The 22,429-nt window shown below is 37.9% G+C and overlaps 1 protein-coding gene across 1 annotated transcript; it reads left to right on the top strand.

Annotated features, from left to right (window-relative positions):
- Positions 1-514: 514 nt before the first annotated feature.
- Positions 515-3,546, top strand: LOC145685278 (uncharacterized). Its single transcript, XM_081757646.1, has 2 exons — positions 515-1,253; positions 3,401-3,546. Exons 1-2 carry the CDS (start codon positions 515-517, stop codon positions 3,544-3,546), a joined length of 885 nt encoding a protein of 294 aa, XP_081613772.1.
- Positions 3,547-22,429: the final 18,883 nt, after the last annotated feature.

Below are 22,429 nucleotides of genomic sequence, written 5' to 3'. Positions count from 1 at the left end.
GCATTATTATCCCTTTTCAGTCTAACATCATCCTTATGTTGTTTTAATCTGTCCATAAGCCTTTTCCCCGTCTCCCCTATGTATTTCATGTCACACTCACTACACTTCACTTCATATATCACTCCTTCTTCCTGCTCCTCTATATGATTTTCCTTCCTTTTCCTTTTCTTCCTTATGCACTTCAACAAAGTTTCTCCTCCTTTTCTATAAGTCTTCACACCACCTTTTCTTAATAACTTCTTCAGCACTTCGGTCTTTTCACCTATGCTCTGAATGCCGTACCACTTCTTGTCTTCCTCTTCTTTCCTATCCATATTATCTTCTTTTCTCTTTCTCCTAAACTGCTCTATCCTATATCCATTATTGTTCAATTGTTTGTAGAATTTTTCCAAATCTTTTTTCTTTCCCTCTTCCTCGTTGTTGATGTTTTCTATCTTCCTTTCCATGTTCCTAATGAAATTCTTCTTAGTTGCTTTGTCTACATCACTTCTCCACTTCTCCGGGGATTAAAAAGATGATCAACGAAAAAGGAAGGATTCCTGTCATGAAAGGTTTTCCGAAAATACATAAGAAGGACGTGAAGCTAAGACCAGTACTGGACTGCAGAGGTAACTATTTTGAACCACTAGAGGAGAAATTAAGAGAGATAATGGACGAAATCAGACAAGGACAAAAGACATGCAGAGTGAAGAACACGGAAGAATTGAGGAAGAGGATAGATGAGATTAAGTGGAATCAGGAGAAGGTGTTAATGTTTAGTGTAGATGTTAAAGCCATGTTCACCAGTATAAGAAGGGATTATGTCATAAAGGCAATAGAAGAGGAGATGGAAGGGAAAGTTATAAGTCAGTGGAAAAAAGAGAAAGTTATAAGAGCGCTTAAGACTTTGTGGGAAAATAGCTATTGCATAATTGGAGAAAGACTAGTGAAGATAAAAGAAGGTTTAAGCATTGGATCCAAGCTGAGTCCAGTTCTAGCGGAAATAGTAATGAACAAGTGGGAGAAAAAAGTGACAGAACAAGCAGGAGGAAAGTTACTGTTCTTTTGCAAGTATGTTGATGATTGTTTAGGCATATGGACAGGGAATAGAAATCAACTGGAGAAATATGTTGAAAGTATAGAAGACCAAGAGAAAGGCATAAGGTTAGAATTAGAAGTTGAAGAAAATAACTCTATCAATTTCATGGATATGAAGATAGAGAAGCAAGGTGAGAAAGTGACTACTAGTTGGTATCAGAAACCGTGTTGGGCAGGTATTTATTGCCACTGGAGAAGTGATGTAGACAAAGCAACTAAGAAGAATTTCATTAGGAACATGGAAAGGAAGATAGAAAACATCAACAACGAGGAAGAGGGAAAGAAAAAAGATTTGGAAAAATTCTACAAACAATTGAACAATAATGGATATAGGATAGAGCAGTTTAGGAGAAAGAGAAAAGAAGATAATATGGATAGGAAAGAAGAGGAAGACAAGAAGTGGTACGGCATTCAGAGCATAGGTGAAAAGACCGAAGTGCTGAAGAAGTTATTAAGAAAAGGTGGTGTGAAGACTTATAGAAAAGGAGGAGAAACTTTGTTGAAGTGCATAAGGAAGAAAAGGAAAAGGAAGGAAAATCATATAGAGGAGCAGGAAGAAGGAGTGATATATGAAGTGAAGTGTAGTGAGTGTGACATGAAATACATAGGGGAGACGGGGAAAAGGCTTATGGACAGATTAAAACAACATAAGGATGATGTTAGACTGAAAAGGGATAATAATGCTATATACAAACATGTGAAGGAAACGGGACATAAAATAGACTGGGAGGGAGCTAGGGGTTTAGAGAGAGAGAAGAGGAAGATTATTAGAAAGTGGAAAGAGGCTAGAAGAATAAAGAGAGAACAAGAGGAGAACCTAATGAATTGGACAAGCGGTATGAATATACACGAGCAATGGGAGAAATTGTTGGATGTGATAGAAAAGGAACAAGAAAAGTGCATATAGGCTATTAATATTTATTTATTTAATTATTTAAATTTATATATTTATATATTTAGTTATATATATATTTTTTTAATTTTTTTTTCTTATTTAATATTTTCTATTTGTTATTTACTTTCTTTGTATGTCATCTCATTAAGGAACTGTTAGAAAAAGTGAAAGGGCTCATTATATTTTTCTGTTTGCGCGTAAGTACTTTATCCTCATTGGTTCCCTCCGACCAATGAGAGAGAAGAAGGGGCGTGGCCTTTCACTTTCTCATGTATATAAGATCTGCTGTCACATGTCTTTTCTCAGTGCTTGTGTCTGATGAAGAGGACGTTAGGTCCTTGAAACTGTAACATTGTAAGTATAGTTTTTAATATATTTCATTCTGTTCTGGTCAGAACTGTTTTATTTGTTACTAGTTTTCTTTTGTATTAATTTTCGTAGTTTTGCTGCAATGTGAAGGATCAAATTTGTTTTCGCTGTACGAATTTCGTTAAATTTTGGATCTGATTTTACCCTACTTTACCTGGTAAAACTTATATATAGGGTAACTTCGGCAAATAACGCCAGTCGGGTAATAACGCCATTTAAAGCTTTCCACAATGCTAGAAAACACGTGGTTCGTAAGGTTTCTGCTTATGAGTGTATGCTAAACAGTGATGCCAGTTGTTTTATAGTCACAAAGACTAGAGGTCAGCCAAGCATCAGTAAAGAGAAACTGGTGAACAAATGTTGACGTGACAGCCGCTGAGCAGAGGAAAGAGCTCAAAATTTTTAGTGTGTCAAATGAGGTAGGCGAATTGTTTGGGTAAAAGTGAGATTTTACTATTATTAAAGGTATGCGTTGATAGGGCTGTACTTGCATAATATTATGATATAGATAAAATATGCAGGACCGCTATTCTTGGTATAGAAATAATGGCCAAAACAAAATCTATTGTTTCTGAAAATAACGCCACTCTATCTAATCGCTAATCGAAACTAATACTGGTGTTGAAAGTTTGTTTTTCTTTGTCGTTGTGGTACAGCCGGAAAAGTCTAGTTTTATGATTTCATGGCAAGACACCCTAATATCGTGTGCAGAAAGACGGAGAATTTGAGCTATGCTAAACTCATGCGTTTCAACAGAACTATATGAACGAATTGTATATGCTATTGGGAAATACACTTGATGCTATGAACCGTTTGTGACAATCCTGAACTTATTTACAATGCAGATTAAATGCAGGACTATAACTAACGTACAACAGTAGCCTAAAAATTTTGTCAAAGAAAGGGAGCAAGCGAGTACTTAATGCCACACATGGTGAAAAAGGTGAAACTGTGAGTGTTATTGCGTGCACTGATGTATCAGGTTCAAATTAGATCCCTTCGATGGTGTTATACAAGGAAAAGTATTTAAAAAATAGTTTGATGATGATCTTCCTTCAGGTAACACCTATGCAATGACACCTAAAGGCTATGTTACAAGGGAGAATTCCGTACATTTCTGGAACATTTCAACAGACATCGGATCCCTGGCCGAGCACTGCTTATTGTATATTGCCATCGCAGTCATCTTGATATTACCATTTTAAGTGCTGCTGAGACCATGCATATTAAACTGGTGTGCTTGCCTGCACATTGCACCCATGAACTTCAATGGCTCGACAAGAGTTTCTTCAAATCGTTAAAATTGTAGTGCTCTGAAGCGGTTGACAGTTATCGACGGACGCATCCCGGATTAACACTTGGGAAGCCACAGTTTCCAAAACTGTTTCCACAAGCATGGTTCCGTTCAGCAACACTTCAGACCACAATTTGAGGCTTCAGCGCTACAGGGCATCCTTTTAACAAAAATGCTATAATCGATGTCGCTTTTTCCCCAAATAATGTCTCAGAGCAACAGCAACCTCCACCAACACCTCCAAGCACATGACCAGCTTCCATCTCTCCTTCAACACCACCGAGTGCCCACTTCATCCACGGGCTTCTGCCTACAGTTAAAATACTAGGAGCAAATCTCATCCCAGAGGGATTTCTCTTACTGCCAGAGGAGTATTGGTAACACTAGACCTATTCACAAGAGCTGGCCCTTTCCCTTCTTTCGGCACGAAGAAACAAGCATCCTCTGGAAAGATGAAGGATGGAAATATGCTCTGCGAGGACTGTGGAGGATATTACTATCATCTCAGGGGTCTTAAAACGTGGATTCAATGTATTGAATGCAAAATTTGGTTTCACGATTTATGTGATTCTGATAGCATTGTTAAATGTGGCTTCTGAACATTTTGTGATGCTGGTTGTGCATTGTTGTCTGGCTCCGAGGAGTAGTGTTCCATATGACTGCAGCTATTATGTTAAGAGTTTCACAATCATCACAAGAGTGAAATACATGAACTTTAGATGTAGACTATGCTAAGCCATTTTTTGGTTGAAATTGAGTTAAGAATACTTTTATAATAGACTATGTTCTTTCTAGTGGTGTAACAATATAAGTCTAAAAGCATCCTATTACTTTGTAACTACTTAGTAGACCCTATAATTTGAAAACAGTACTTACTATAGGTCTTACTTAAGGAACTGGTGTTTCACTTCTCTTGTAAAATTAGTAAATTATGACTTGGTTTAGTTTACCTCTGAAGTCCAGATATAATAAAATCATAGCCATAATCATAATCAATAATTGTCAATCCACTGCTGGATGAAGGTCTTTCCAAGTCTTCTCCACAACTATCTTGAGCAATTCTTTTTCAGGTTACTTCCCAGTTGTTCTTTATTTTGTCAAACCTTCTTGTATAAGGACGTTTCCTAGGCTGTTTTTATCTCGTGGTATCCTGTCTAGAATTGTTTTTGTTCATCGATCATAATTTCTTGCAATATGTCCAGCACACTTTCCAGCCCATGTTAAAAATTATTCAATTAGTACCAGTCATTAGTTGCCAAATAATTCATTTCTACTGTATATATTTGGCCTACAAATAGTTCAAATTCGCTACTTTTGGAGCACAGCCACACTACTTTTTGATCTTCGAATCTGGCAACACTGACTCAATGATTTAAATCAACCCAATGTGAGGACCTCCATTTGGTCTAGCGGCTAGCACGCTTGACTTCGGTTCGCATGGTCCCGAATTCGATTTCCAGTGGGGGTACAGTTGAACGACCGAAGTGGTTCGGTTTCCATTATAATCATTAGCTCCACGTCTCCTTTAGGCGCCCTAGTATAATCATGGGACGTTAAACTAAAACAAACCAAACCAAACCAAAAATCAACACAATGTGTATTACTAACTGTAAGTCCTTGAATAATTGCATATAGCTATATGGTATGGATCGAGTTTGAGGTGGCCGGTGGTCAAACTAAAACAAGTGAAATGTATACTAACTAAGGTGTATTTAGAACTTTTAATTAAGCATGGGTTTGTGTACATCAGGCTTAGGGGAACAACTAGTGGTACTGAAAAGTTATCAGTTACATTTAATTTCAGTTACAATTTGCATTTACATGTATTGCCGTAACGAAAACTTTGACATTAACATTATAAATAGACCAAAGACTATGAAAAACGTCATCTTTTAAAACCATTCTTGCACCATAAAGCAAATTACGAGTTATTAAAATATTTTGCAACTTACGATGTTGGCACTTATTTAGAATAACATTTAGCAATTTATTTAAGTTGGCAACACTGCTTAAAATAATGCAACTGCAACTTGTTTTAATTAAAACAACCAAAAACTATTGTTGTAATGTTATATAGGCAAACTAAAACAACAATCGTTATAAAATCTTAACACAAATGCGTTATTTTAAGCAATAAAACAATCACTATCCATGTGTTTGGTATCTCTGAAACGGTTTGAAATAACAATTCTTGTAAATGACGTTATGATCACTTAAGTCTTTTGGAAGCATCTACATGATGAGACGTGATATGTCAGCACGTTTTCGAAGTAAAGTCTTTAGAAAATGTTAAAATTTTTAATTCCTGTAACTTTGTTCCTTCCTTCATTCGAAATACATTATACTATGATCACAGTATTTGACGCTAAGATACAAATGATGCGCATTGTACCGTCTATGCTATTTGAGTTATTAGAGATCTCCAAAATGTTAATGTTAGTGATAGTGTATTGTCCTTTGTTACACTGAATAATGTATGTGGTATCTGACTTCCACATTGCAGTTTGGGACTCAGCAGTGTTTTCAATTTACAAAATATACAAGTAAGAATGATAACACACCATTTCTAACTTAAGTACAACCCAACAATACTTTTAACTACTTGAACACTTAGAATTCCAACTCAATTTTCACTTGAAGCACAGAACACTCAATTCCCATTTGAACATTCAGAAGTTCCAGACACAGCTGAACCTTCCCAATGAGTGCTGGTACGGAAGAGTGTAGAATTTGCATTGAACATTTACATTTTGAATAATAATTACTTGACACCTGGGTCATTTTTCTTTAAAAACGGGTCATTTAGGCGTCCCGTTTGAGAATCAGATAAAAACGGGACAACGGTGGAAGAAAGGGACTGTTCCGGCTAAAACGGGTCGTCTGGTCACCTTGCCTTACATAGTGCAACTTGAGAAAATATAACTTTATTTTGCGTTCGTAACAATGCTTGTTTATAGGCGCGGATCCAAGGGAAGGGCTATAGGGGCTATATACCCCCTTAACGCTCAGGTAAAGCTACACTAAATAAAATGAGCTTCAATCCTGCTTTACAGTGGATAAAGAGGCAAACTATGGTTTAGCCCCTGCCTTGATCATATCCTGGATCCGCGCCTATATATATATAGGGTGGCCCATTTTAATCTTTCCACGGAAATATCTCGAAAACGGTTAAACATAAATAAACTGAACAAAAACTCAAATAGGCAATACCAGGGCCGCCCACAGGGGGGGTGTATGGCGCAAGGTGCGCCATTGAGAAAAATTTTGGGGTGGATTTTACTCTACTTTCGAACTAGCAATTTTACTGTCGGAATAGCATTAAAACACGATTTTGAGAAGCTAATTTTCAAAAATTTTCCGGGGTGAACCCCCGTACCCCCTGCTTCGATGAATGAAGTACCGCGCAAGTAGCCGTATGAAAGGAAAGGTGGTTGGTTTTAAGAGAGAACGGCCGCCCACAGGAGGGATGAATGGCGCAAGTTGTGCCATCGAGAAAAAATTGGGGGGAATAAAAAAAATAGGGAAGAATTTTACTCTAATGTCGAATAAGTAATTTTGCTGTCGTCAGAATAACATTGGAACACGATGCATTTTTTTTTTATTTTTTTAATCTCGAGAATGAATCCCCCTACCCACTGCTTAGAAACTCTATGAATGAAGTACCGCGCAAGTTGCTATATGAAAGAATGGCGCCAAGTTCTGGTGAACAACAGTTACAAACACTCAAGGAATCACTTTCAAATTTAGATTTGAAACTTGCCTATGTTGTCTGTTGAAAGTTATAAAGTAGTTTGACATAATTGTGAGCTAATGGTAACCATACAGACAACAGCCAAGTTTCAAATCTAAATTTGAAAGTGATTCCTTGAGTGTTTGTAACTGTTGTCCACCAGAACTTGGCGCCTATTTTTGTGATTTCAATTCTTTTTAAGGCCACTCGTACTTGGCTCTTTTACAGGAATATTTTTTGTTGGATATCACTTCTTTTTGTAGGCTAATTTCGAGGACAACATTTTCTTTTGGTATCAAACTCAATTACTTGTGACTTGCGTCTTACTTTTCATGTACAAGGGAATTAGGCTATATCAATATTTTGTAAAGAAAAAAATAATACTACTAATTGTAAGAAAAGAATACCTGTGCCATACACAGTGTGTAGAAGTTTTTATACCCTTCAATATCCTTATAGAACATATTTAGTATTGTACACTACCAAGACTACTAATAAAAGTAATGCCATTTTTATAATTACTACTGCCCCTACTACTACTACAAGCATTATATAATACTACTACAGGAAATAAAAACAACAACAAAAATAACAATTACTAGTACTATAAAAACTACTGCTACACTGGGCAATTGTTTTTAGAGGACTTGAGTTTTGAGGAGGGAAGAGATTATTAGTTTTTGGGGGGAGTGCGCCATCAGCTTTGGGGGGGATGGGCACCCCTGGGAAATACTATGGGACAAATCGAATGGTGATGTCATGGTGTCCCCCAGGGCCGGTCTTCAAGGGCGCCCGGGGCCCAACTCTAAAATTTTAAATGGAAACATGAGGCGAGTGACACCTCGTTAGATAGATCTTTAAAAACTGAAAAGGAATGTGGCAAAAGATTTTTTTTATATGTCGGTCACCGTTTTCAAAATGGCAGCCAAATTATGTTACCTGTATCAGTTAATTGTCCTGTAGCACTAACATGAAAACGGTTGAACATAAATGAACCAAACAAAAGTTCAAATAGGAGAGCCATGGAGGCACATCGAATGGTGTTGTCGCGGTGTTCCTAAGGGTCGCCCTTCATGGGGACCCAGGGACCAACTTTAAAATTTTAAATGGAAACATGGGGCAAGTGATACCTCGTTCGATAGACCTTCAAACACTAAACAGAGTTGTGACAATGAACAGAACAAAAAGTGAAACAGGAAAATGACATAAAGCACGTCGGATGATGTCGTGGTGACCCCCAGGGTCGCCTTTCATGGGGGTCCAACTTCAAAATTGTCAATGGAAAAAACATAGGTCAAGTGATATCTCGTTCGATAGATCTTTAAAAACTAAAAAGTGCTGTGGTAAAAGATTTTTCATATCGGTTACCGTATTCTAAATGGGCGCCAAGACATGGTGCTTGTATTAGATAAAACGTCCAGTACCACTAATATGAAAACGGTAGGAGATAAATAAATAGGATAAAATTCGTATAGGAAATCGCAGAAGGTATTTATCATTTCAACGGAGAAAGAGATTATTAAAATATGAGATAATGCTAAAGAGGAAATCTAATTCTTAGATAATTATCTTTTCGATCTCCCTCCGTAAGTGGGTGAAACGGAAATGAATGGTAAAATCTCAAATGAGAACCCCACTTTTACTTGCAATAGGTATGGCTTGCCTGAAACACTTGGGTGTACAAGTGACTGGTACTGTAATGAAGTAATGAACCAATACTGTGCAGACGACTTTTGAGCCAAACCAACATTTGTACACGTTGTTCTAAAATTGCATTGTTCGACAAATTTGTTTCGCATTTCAGTTGATTCACTTTTGCACAAATCATTGCCTGCAATCAAAATGAAAAGTAATATTTAAAAAGAATTTTACCTACCTTTTTTTTAAAGACACCTATCTGTTTTAAAATCACATTTCAGATAATTTTGTTGTGTAGATAAAATTTGCAAAAACTAAGGTTCTCATTTGCAATTTCACCGTTTCTTCCCGTCCCGCTTCACCACTTACGGAGGACGTTGGAACTATGATTTTTCTAGGGACTAGATTTCCTCCTTTGCATTATGGCACTTTTACTCTTGGCATCTTCTCCTCTGTTGCAACATTTTCGAGTCCTGAAATGATAAATACCCTCTGTGATTTCCTATAGGAGTTTTATTCTGTTCATAGGTTATTATCTTCAACCATTTTCATATTAGTGGTACTGGATGTTTTATCTGATACAGGCACCATGTCTTGGCGACCATTTTGAAAATGGTGACCCATATGAACAATCTTTTGCCAAAACGCTGGTTAGTGTATGAAGATCTATCGAACGAGGTATCACTTGACCCATAATTTCGTTTAAAATTTCTAAGTTGGGCCTGGGCCCTCATCGAAGCCGGCTCTTGGGGGGCATCGCGACAACATCATTCGATCTGCCGCATGGTATTTCTTATTTTAGTTTTTGTTCAGTTCATTTATGTTCAACCGTTTTCGAGATATTTCCATGGAAAGATTAAAATGGGCCACCACGTATATATATATATATATATATATATATATATATATATATATATATATATATATATATATATATATATATATATATATATATATATATATATATATATATATATATATATATATATATATATAGATATATAGATAGATAGATAGATAGATAGATAGATAGATAGATAGAGGGGATAGAGAGAAAGAGAGAAAGGATTATATACAACAGCAGTGGATTTTGTTTCGGGAGAGGCTTGAGGAACGGGTAAAAAACATTTGTGTTGTACGTGCAATGCGAAAAAATGATTACAAATTTATTTCGGGAAGGGCTTGAGCCTGACAACTACGCCCTAAATACGCCACTGTACAGGTACATCAGTCAACCGTTCCCATATTATCTCATACAGCAACGAAACAAATTTTGAGTAAAGCCAAAATAACTATCTATATTCGAGACGAGACCGAGACTTTCGAGACTGACTATGGTCTCGTCTCGGTCTCGTCTCGATTTATAGAGGTCTGTCTCGGTCTCGGTCTCGTCTCGGTATGTAAAAGTCCGTCTCGGCCTCGGTCTCGTCTCGGTATATAAAAGTCCGTCTCGATCTCGGTCTCGGTACAATCCCTAGATGAGTGTAGGGGAGGGGAGCGCCGAATTTTACTTCGTCCTGGAATATCTAGCTACGGCTCTGATTGACAGCGACAAAGGGGGCCCAAATTTTTTTTCAAGTTGTGGCATTATTTGAGATTTCAATTTAGCTGAATACTTCAATATTAACAGAAGTACCTATAAAGCAGAGTGGGAAATCAGGAACCTTTCAAGGGTTGAATTACAAAAAATCTGAAAGACTGTTTTCGCAACATTATGGACTGGCAACGCTGGTCTGGTATTAGCTGACTATTGCCGGTACTCAAGGTGTTATCGTCCTTCGACCTCTTACTCCCGTATGCGAGGAGTGCGTGACGTGTGCCTTTTTGTTCATATACCGCTACTTACGATACGAGGCAGAGGGCCCACTAAAAAATTCACCGTCCAGGGCCCACCGGGAAATTTCCCGGTCTCCCGCCTGGCCAGTACGGCTCTGTTTAGTGGCCTCACTAAATGAAACATGAAGTTCTAATTCATTCATTAATTTCAAGTGGGAATTTTGTTCCACGAAATCTGCTACATTTTCAGAACATTTATCGATAACATTATTAAACGTTTTACCAAAAAAAAATAGTCATTGACCGTTAACCTAACAGCTCTATAAACAATTCGTTGACTCTAGAAAACCCACTGCGGCTATGGACTTACACCTTTCCCTTTCTATCGACAGTGCTGTGCCGTTTCATATATAGTGATTTTCTTTTGAATTTAGGTGTGTACGAATATGAATGTGACATACTGTATGCTGTTATCCGTGTTTACTGATACGCAGCATGAAACCTTATTTATTACTTAACACAACTGTGCTGTTCGAATGTAGATTAGACGTAGTTGCCAAAACTACTTTTTTCCAGTCAGATTCTGATTCTGGCCCACTGTGCATTGTTTTCGAGTTCTTGAGGTTTTCCACTCTTTCGCTTGTCTTTCAGATTGAAACATTCCTTCTTGAAGTTGGCAAACCTTTCTGTTACCGTACTTGTATCAATGGTATCCTTCCCATACACTTCATCCATCCTTCTTTTGGCTTCTGCAGCAGATATTCCAAGGTTGAAATGAAATAGCATGCAATGTTGAACCTGTTGATAGTTATGAAAAATTAAGTATGAATTCATTTTACCCTGCCCTGCTTAAGTTTCTCATTCCCTCACTTCCTTTCTGGATTTAATGGAGCTACTGGAAGCTAATGCTGTATATTTATGCACACATTTATACATTTTGGTGGTTTAATAAATTTAATCTGGCAGGCAAAAAAAAAAAGTACCACAAAAGAAGCAGATACAAAACTTATTATTATTATTATTATTATTATTATTATTATTATTATTATTATTATTATTATTATTATTATTATTTTGCATAAAATTTTTGCTTAGACTTCATTGTCTGTTCGGAAAATACTTTATCTCGGGCTTCAGAGATTTCAATATACTATACACGGTTATTTTGGCTGTTTTAGTTTAAAATCATTATTCATAGAATTCCTTCTTTCTACTGATACAAGTATATCGTGTCAATTTTTTTTAATACGAGGAGTGTTTAGAAAGTAAGGTTACAAAGCCTGCAGTGAAACATGTATATATTATTTTATACAGCCTATACAGCCAACAGATATTTACATACATTAGGTTATTTTTCGACATAATCTCCATATCGGTTGCTTCACTTGTCGTATCGTGGGACGAGTTTCAAGGTTTTGTCCTGCCAGTGATGTAATGCTAATTTTTTAGGTAGGTATACGCTTCAGCCCTTGTCACAGCCCCATATATATAGGGTGTTCATATACTTTTAGGCTTTGCACTATTAAGATTTAAAGTTCAAAGTTCATAAAGTTATAGTGAAATATCCTTGCTTATAGGCAATTCACACTGGCTTTCTGTGTGTATCGGTTACATAACAAGCAGGATATGTATATGAAGTAACAACAGAAGTCTGAATGGAAGGCTATGTTTTGGAGAACAGTTACCGAATCACTGAACCTATCAACCAGAGACTAAGAAAAAGATTACCTATAATGTTTTAGATTAATTTAAAACCTTATTTAGCTCTCTGCGTTAAGTAGGTCAGGCTCTAGAAGTGGTTGTACTTGTATAACTGATAACTATAAGAAGAAAAAAATGACTAGATCAATGTTATTTCCGCCACCTTGCTCATTCCTTTGGTCTTATCTATCACTGTGATACTTTCAAAGGATGTATTTAATGTACACAGAAATACACATATCTTGTTTGACTTAAAATGTTCAGTACATTTGGAGTAAGATTGAAATTTTGAATTTTAACATTGTAAATCGGTCGCGAACTACAGCATACTGGCTGCTGATAATCAGGGCCATAACCAAGAAGAGATTAATCACCCTCAATCTGTAGTTTGTCCCTCCTGCAACTTACAACTTCTTTCTTTCTCCCAAATGGTGTTTAGTTGTTGTTCTTTTTCTCGGAAAATGAATTTAGCTTTCTTTTGTCGGATTATGATTGCATTAAAATAGAAAAAGCTTAATTTTGGTTTCGTTGTCGCATGACCGTTTTAGAATTGATAGATTGAGTAGTGCTCTCAACGGGTCGGGTCGGGTCGGGTTGAAGACCGACCCGACCCGACCCGTGACCCGAATTGACTGACCCGACCCGATGACCCGACCCGACCCGACTGACCCGAACCGTGATCCGATCTGATTGACCTGACCCGATAACCCGACCCGAGCTGACCCGGTTGACCCGACCCGACAACCCGACCCGAATAACCCGACCCGACAACCCGACCCGAGCTGACCCGATTGACCCGACCCGACAACCCGACCCGAATAACCCGACCCGACAACCCGACCCGAGCTGACCCGATTGACCCGACCCGACAACCCGACCCGAATAACCCGACCCGACAACCCGACCCGAGTTGACCCGACTGACCCGACCCGACAACCCGACCCGACTGACCCGACCCGACAACCCGACCCGAGTTGACCCGACTGACCCGACCCGACAACCCGACCCGAGTTGACCCGACCCGATCCGAGTCGGGTCGGGTCACGGGTCGGGTCGGGTCAACCCGACCCGTTTGAGAGCACTATGGTCACGACACTGGGTGGACGCCAAAATGCACTCACATTGAGAAACTAGTTTTAAAAGCATAATTTTAGAAAATAAAGCATAAAGCATAATTTAAAATATATAGCACAATTCTTGGAAAATTCTCTTTAACTGAAAGTTTAACATACTGTGTTAATATTTTTAAAGCCAATATTTACAATGCAAAATCATTGAGAACATAACAATGCAACAATGAAAATCTTATTTTCATTTCTGTAAACTTTTCGGTGAAATCCTTTGATGTGGAGAAAAGAAAAAAGTAAAAGAAAAATTTTTTCTGCCAACAATGAATAGTATGCAAGAACTCCATACTATATTGTTACAGTGACGACGCCAGCTTTAAGTTCTTAGGGGGGCAAAGGAGGAGCAGATACATTTTCGGGGGGGGGGGGCTATTTGCCATACCAAAAATGACATATTTATTACGTTTGACTTATTTTACATTACATTGTGTATTTCGTTGCTGTTTTTATGTTAGATCTATATGATTATAAATTAAACTTATTTCAAATAAAATTTGTAACTAACAAATAAGTAACGTCTGCACATGAAATATTTTTCAATGAAAATTTTGAAGCCTAAACATAAATTGAATTACTTTCGCGTATGCTACAAGTAACACATTCGTCTATATGCTACGTATCTCTCTCTCTCTCTCTCTCTCTATATATATATATATATATATATATATATATATATATATGTAGAGAGAGAGAGAGAGAGAGAGAGCCAGAGAGAGAATTTACGAGGAGCTGCTGAAAATGTCGTAGTCCAATCCAGAAGGAGTGTAGGTACTAGGTAGAAAAATGAAACCTAGTTTAGAAAAACATATCTCTGTATATACAAATATAAAGTTTCATATTAATAATGACATTCTTATTGTTTCTCAGGCCTCTAAAGTGATTATGTGTGCCCAAACAGATAATTTCACGAACATCCAGATCCTTACTGTTATAACATTTTTGTTCCACCAAGGAAAGTCACCGAAGTAAATTAATTAGGAAATCAGTGAAACACCACGGGACTCTCCTCCGTTATATATGGTGGTGAAGAAGTAAGTGGCTTATTATAAACGTAGCAATTTCTCAACAAATTATGCTTTACATCCAGGATGATTAAAAGCAATGACTCTTCCTGGAATCATGGATGCAATTTGTGACATTATTCTTGAAAATTGCAGCATTTCAGCCAATGGTGGATATAGCCCGGGGCCGGAGGGCCTAGGCCACTCCAGTTTTTGTGTGACAAAAATAATTTAAGCTATTATTTATATAGTTTTTAAAGTGTATAGTAAACTCACGATATATTTATTATAGTCTGAGGTCTGCACCCCGCTTTCTCAGTTTTTACCTTCTCAGCAAAACTTGTGTCAGAGATTCTGGGCATTTCTTTGGAACTCGTCGGTAGCATAATTCAGAATGGCTTGGGTATGCGCAAGTTCTCGGCATAATGGGTTCCCAAAATATATGTCAGGAGAATAAAAGGGTAACGGCATTAAGAGAAGTCTTCTCCCAGTTTGACCGTAATGCTGATCAATTTCGCTGACGAATAGTAACCATAGATGAAATATGGTTGTACCACTATGATCCTGAATCGGAACAACAGTCAATGGAGTAATAGCACTCATTTCTCCATCGCCCCAAAAAGTTCAAGACACAGAAGTAGGTTGAGAAACTGTTTGGAACATTCTTCTGGTATAAGTATGGAGTGGTAGACTACCTCCTCAATGGTCAGATATTTAATCCAGAATCTATACATTACTTACAAAACTGAAAGAAAAATTCAAAGTTCAACGCTGCGGAAAATGAAAAGAAAGGAATTCTGTTCCTTCAGGAGAATACACCTGTCCATCAAGCCCCTGCGAACATAACTGACATTGCATAATCTAGGATTTCAATGTCTAGATCATCATTCTTATTCCGCAGATTTAGCTCCGTCTAACTATTACGTGTACTTATTTCTCAAACTTAAATAACACTTGAAAGACGCCATTTTAGATCTGATAGGAGTAGTGCTACGAACAGTGCTGCGAGGAAATCTAGATTTTTTTTAACTTTTCTGCAAAAGCTGGAGCACTGTACAAGGTAGTATATTGACTCTCGGGGGAAGAGAAGAAGAAGTAAATCTTCACCAATCCACGTGCACTCCTTCTGGGTTGGGCTACGAATTTTTCAGCAGTTCCTAGTCAATATGGTAGACGTCACGTCAGTACTTTGAAACAAAATAAGTAAAGGAGCACTAGTATAAACCAATTACTAACTAAAGATCAGCACTTTGACAATACATTTTATTGGGAATCAATTTCTTCCATAACTTTATTATTATCATTTGCAGGATGGGAAAACACAATTCTTTTTATCTCCTTCAAAAAATTAAGCCCTGGTAGTTGCTAACTAAGCTGTTATAAGCACATCCTCTGAATATTGGAAGCCGAGAATAATGTTTCAGAAAAAAGAAGTTTTAAATAAATCAAAATATGAAACTGAAAACTTCAAACCTGGATAAATACAAACAAGTTACGTAACTGATTTTACCTTTCTTTTGTTTCCAATCGAAGTTGATCCAATGAGAAGAAAACAAGTCGACCAAATCTACTATTGTTCGCTAGGCACAATTATTAAAAATCATAAGAAAGAAGTATAACTAAAATTTACCTCAAAAGGGGCTAAATTAGAAAACAGAAATATGCGTGCATACCCAGACGCTCAAAGAAGAAAGCTTGAGGATTAATCTGCCACATAGTAAATTCATGGAAAGTAGACTACAATTTGTCAATGAGATTGGTTATGATACTGATATAAAATACTACGTGAAGAATGTTTAAAGATTGTACGAGTCTGGAGGGGCAGTCTAAGTGGCAGTCAGGGGGGCAAAAGTAGCTACTATGGGGGCGCTCGCCCCCCTTGCCCCCTTCTGGCGTCGTCACTGTATTGTTATGTTTACTTTTTGAACTTAAGCACTTTCTGTACTTTTTGGTGGCATCTTTTACTTTCCCTTTCTGTATATATGTACCTGTAAGGCGCACACAAATGATAGAAAAAATTTATTCGAGCAAAGCACATCTCTTTACAATGAATTAAGTAGAAAGTTCATTAAATATGAGAGAAACTAGTTGCAAAAAAATATCAATAAATAGATCAAGATATTTAGAATATTTAATGTATAATAAATATACATTATACACGATTAATGTAAAATAATCATTGAAATTAACAATAAAGCATAATTTAAAAAAAGCATAATTAAACAAGAAATAAAGCATAATGTGGGTTGCTCTAACAATTAAGTTGTATGAAGACGAGAAGAAAACGAAAGCTGGTTCCTTAACGAATTTCGTTGATCATCTTTGTGTCTACAAAAACGCATTCCTAGAAACCTACAAGCTAGGTATCATCTCTGTGATTATATCAGTTTCTAGTGCTACATGTGAAAGATCATTCTCTTCTTTGAAAAGATTAAAGACTTGTATACGCAATTCAATGACTCATGATAGGTTGAAAAACTTAGTGTTACTTTATTTTGAGAAGAAAATTGCTAAATCGTTAGATCTTTAACAAGTTGTGGATATGTTTGCTGCTGCCCACACGAATAGAAAGATCCTCTTCAAGTAGAGGCATGAACCTATAAGTTATTTTCTTTACCTGTAAAAGTGTATTTGCTTCCACTTAAGTCAACCAACTACACATATTTTAAACGCCATGATTAAATAACTATTTACTTATATTAGAAATCAATTGCATTAATGAATCCTAGTTGTTTGAGGTACTAAATTCTTATATTTTCACTGTTTTTCAAAGAGTAAAATCATGAACAATAAAGATGGAAACATTCACCTTAAATACACACACACACACACACACATATATATATATATATATATATATATATATATATATATATATATATATATATATATATATATATATATATATATATATTGGAGATGTCCCCCTCAAAATCCTCTTGGGCCCTTCATTGCCCCCCCCCTGAAAAAAACTCTAGCTACGCTACTGGACACCATGCACCAGAGATGAATTCTCTACCACTGAGCCACCGCGGCCCTGCTTGGGCTTGGTCGTCCATATCCAATATCTCTTTTGGCGTTCCTTAAACAACTTCTAGTTTTCTTCTAAATCCAGACTCCATATTGGCGTAGATATTAATATTACAGTCGATTGGTAAAATCAATCTTCCACATTTAAAAATTAAAGTACACACAAGTAGAAAAATAAGCATTTATCATAAAAACACTAGCTGCAAGTGTTCAAAATAGATTTATGGTTTCTATAAAATCAATTGAAAATTGCTATTTTTAATTAGGCAGCTAGTGAAAAACAGCAGCTTTCGACTCCAGCCGAGTTTAAACTCAACCTAAACTCAGTTGACCAAAGTGAACTGACCCGACTAACCCGACCCGACAACCCGACCCGATAACCCGACCCGATAACCCGACCCGACAACCCGACCCGATACACCGACCCGATAACCCGACCCGACAACCCGACCCGACCTGACCCGATTGACCCGACCCGACAACCCGACCCGAATAACCCGACCCGATAACCCGACCCGAGCTGACCCGATTGACCCGACCCGACAACCCGACCCGAATAACCCGACCCGACAACCCGACCCGAGCTGACCCGATTGACCCGACCCGACAACCCGACCCGAATAACCCGACCCGACAACCCGACCCGAGCTGACCCGACTGACCCGACCCGACAACCCGACCCGAGTAGCCTGACCCGACAACCCGACCCGAACTGACCCGACTGACCCGACCCGATAACCCGACCCGAGTTGACCTGACCCGACCCGACCCGAAACCCGACCCGAGCTGACCCGACCCGACTCGGGTCGGGTCGGGTCACGGGTCGGGTCGGGTCAACCCGACCCGTTTGAGAGCACTAAGATTGAGTGATCATCTATCCTAAGTACCAACAGCAATAATGTCGAAATTAGTATCCCTATTAATACTAATATCGAGCTTATTGCTGTTGGTACTTAGGCTACTGTGTCACTCAACTATTCAATTAAAACAATGACAGCTATGTCCCAATGAGCAAAGTAATTAACGACTTGAAGCGTTAATAGCTAAGTATAAAGAATAGACAAATAAACAATACAATAATACGAAGACAAGCTGTTTTCATGAACTACCACACCTAGAACTTAGAATTTTAGATGTCTCGGAAAAGCAGTTAAATAAACTTAGGTTATACCACTGTCATAAGTACAAATCTAATCTTTGCTGCGATCTTCAGACACGAAGCTTTCTTTTGCTACTTTTAATGCATTACGATGGTTCCGGGATTCCACCTTAAAATGCAGGATAATATTTCATACAGTCACGGTGTTGAAAACTGACGCTAAACTTCAACAAATTTGTATAAAGGGGCGGCTCTTGAGGGAAGTCACATCGGGTCTATTAGGCACCTTGGAGAGCATTTTCGAGGCCAATTTATGGTTAAATTAAACCCTGATACCAGCGCCGAAGTTAGAGTCGAGTAGTATCGGTATACCCATCTAAAACTTTAGGCCAATAATTTCTTTTGATTCGAGGTTTAGGTTTCCCGTCAGGAGCGATCTTTAAAAATCACAAACGACAATCTTTCCGAGAGAAGTAGCTCAAGTGGTAGAGCGTGGCTTCGCATTAGGTATGTCTTGGGTTCGATTCCCGCTGCCAACTATCCTGACTGATTTTCCTCAGTTGTACCATGCAAATGCCGGGATAGTACCTACTAAACAGGCCCTGGACGACACCTTCCCAAATCCTTTCTATTATTGTTGTTGTTGTTAGATATGCAGTATAGAATGGCCTCTGAGCTGTATCTGGTGATTGTTAAATAAATAAAATAAATACGCACCCTGGAAAAAAGGAAAATAGATAAAGACAAAAAATGCTCTCCTCCTAAAAGTATTTCCTAAAAGAACCGGGTTCAGGTAGGTATAAAAAAACAAAACAAAAACGAGAGAGAAATATTCTAAGGTGCACACAATCCATATACAAAATTTTAATCTTGATATCTTGAAAACTAAGGATGTTTTTTTTTCTAATTTCCCTCACCCCTCCGCCTCTACTTGGCACCGCCAAGTGTACCATCTGGTTCTGAAACGCATCTGGGGTGCTCTTTGGTCCATGCTTGAGTTGACCAATAAATAAATAAATAAATAAAAAAGGTTCAATACGTGTTACATGAGCTTAATAAGCGTTTAAACACAACACTACTCCATGGTACCGATTCGTACCATAAATTCCCAAAGGGTTAAACACTACTAAGCAAATATTTTCGAAGTGACGGCTGTATCGAAATGATCAAAGATTGCTGTGACATGCTGATACGCTACAAGTCTTTCCTGACTTTTGTTTTCTACCCCTTCCTGTTAACAAATTTTCTTCAATTTTCTTTTTTATCTGAAAGAAAATGAAATAACGAAGAAAAATGTTTATTTTTACCCCGTCCCTTTTTTTGTTCAGTAGGTTGAGGATAAACTACTGCTAGTACTAGCTGCTGAGTATTTATCGAAATTAATCGCTCCTTTCTTTGATGTCAACTGCGGCTACAAACGAACAGTACTAATCCGAGGTTCGCTGTTGTATTTGGTAGTATTGGGAACGACGGTGAATGCTTCAAACTAGACCGACTAGGGCATGTTTTGTTATATTTGTGGAGGCCAACGATTTCTTGGCGCATACACATTCATTTAATTTCCTCTTAACTCTTAAAATAAAGACCACATTTTTTCGAAATCTCCTTCCGCGATTAGAAAGGAACTCTTTCTATTCCATATTGCCTTGCTCAAATTGTATCCAATCGACAGACTTTGAATTGAATTTGGAATTTGGAAGGTAGGGACAATGCATGTGATATCTTGAGGAAAAATCACTGCATGTTCAGAGCGCTGTTTTCCATTATAGAAGAGATTCTCAGAAAAATTTATTCCCACGCCCCGAAAACGCAAATATTTTAAAAGAATTTAGACATCATTCGCGGTAAAAGCCTGACGACCAGCTGTTTACTGAGATATTTTTGTTTTGAAAAGTACATGAAAAGCAGTTGTTGTTTGTTCCAATGAAGTGAGTATACTATTGATTGAATCTAGCGTATTCCCGCGTACTTCCTAAATTTTAGGTGGCTATACGATAGTTTCCAAAAATTAGAGGTAGGTATACGCCGTATACCCGCGTATACCCTCCATTACATCCCTGCCTCCTGCTAAAAACTCTGCCCTTGCGTGTTCAGCCACGTTGTCACGAAGTGTTTCACTTCCTCGTCTGAACCGAAGCGACTACTTCCTAGGTGGAAACAGGTAATAGTCACTTGGAGCAAGGTCCGAGGTGTAGGGAGGATGGTCGATGATGTCTCAGCTAAATTGCTGCAACAGAGTCGGAAACCACACTCTTCGTCGGTGACGTTTTCTCTATTAGCCACAAACTTTTGACAACATTCTGCTGACGAGACCATTACACTCTCTCCGTAAACTCCTACCACCTGCCGATGAATTTGAGCCGCGGTTAAATGTTTCACCAACAGAAATAGAATGACTGAGCGCACTTGTTCGCGAGACCATTTTTTTTTTACACGAGTCGCCATTTCTGTTTACATACTTGAAGCAGCGGTAGAATAGGGGCTTAAGGGGTCAGAACTTAACGAATTTTGTCTTTTTCAAAGACCAGTGATCTTTTCTTATTCCACTGACATGAAATGCTTCCAATTTGAAGGAATTTATTGGGATGATCTCACCATTAACTACTTGTATCGCAAGGAACGTACAAGAAGTACATCGATCAAGGAGGAGCGGTTTAAAGAATAACAAGAATTTTAGAAATGATATAAAAAAAATGGATCAAGAGATTGCGATCTTGGCCAATAATTAGTTTTAGAATCAGGGACCACAAAATTTTTGAATGCCCACAAATCGAGTTTTCGTATTTTCTACGGAATAGGGACATCGTATTGAGTTAAGTGATAGTTTGGGTTTGGCTACATTATATGTAGTTCTCCAGATATAAGGCCTAGAAGAAAATTTTTGATTGAAATATATTGGGTATTTTGATCCAAAAGCAAAAGTGTCCATATTAACATTGGTCTGTGGTTTATACATTACAGTTGTTTCAAGACTTTCGGGTCGCACCTTGTATATGTAGAAATCATGCTTTATTTATACATTATGGGCAGGCGTTATTTATTTATTTATCACAGTTAGTTTTGGGCATTACCTGCAGCTACGGTCATAAACCTATCACATATGAGGGAAGACGTCCCTCGGGAAAGGGAGAATTAAGGAATCAGCCTGGGATATTATGTTCGGTACCGTAACGGCATTTACCTGGTGTGAATGAGGAAAACCCAGGGTAAACCTCACGCAGGATAGTCGAGTGTCTCCACCGGGAATCGAACCCGGGACCGCTCACGCGTGTTCTGAAAGGATGTGAGATTGGGTGTTTCAACTCCCCTCTTAATAAATTCCATAAGAATATACAGTATATTTTAACGCTTTGTTTCCCAACACCCACAGCCTGTTTCCCTGTAAATAGATATTTCCACTAAAATACGGATTGAATTTATATTTAAATTAAAAAAATAAATGTAAAACATCGATATAACAGGGCCCACACAAGGTCCACGGTTTGTGCAAAGATCATGTTTGTGCAAACATCGTGTTTGCGCAAACACTCGGCCATACACGATTCAACTGTTTGCACAAACTTCAGTTCAAAGTTGAGTTTAATCGCGTAAGCAATTCCACTGAAGCAGCTTGTTTAGCGGAAATACTCACGAAACCAAAATGAAAGAAGAGAGTGTGGATGAAAGAGTGGTTGATTATGACACATACATTG

This window comes from Thermobia domestica, chromosome 5 (assembly GCF_964235325.1).
Source record: "Thermobia domestica chromosome 5, izTheDome1.hap1.1, whole genome shotgun sequence".
Lineage (NCBI taxonomy): Eukaryota > Metazoa > Arthropoda > Insecta > Zygentoma > Lepismatidae > Thermobia > Thermobia domestica.
Note: the sequence above shows the minus strand (reverse complement) of the source record. Positions and strands in the feature narration are given on the sequence as shown.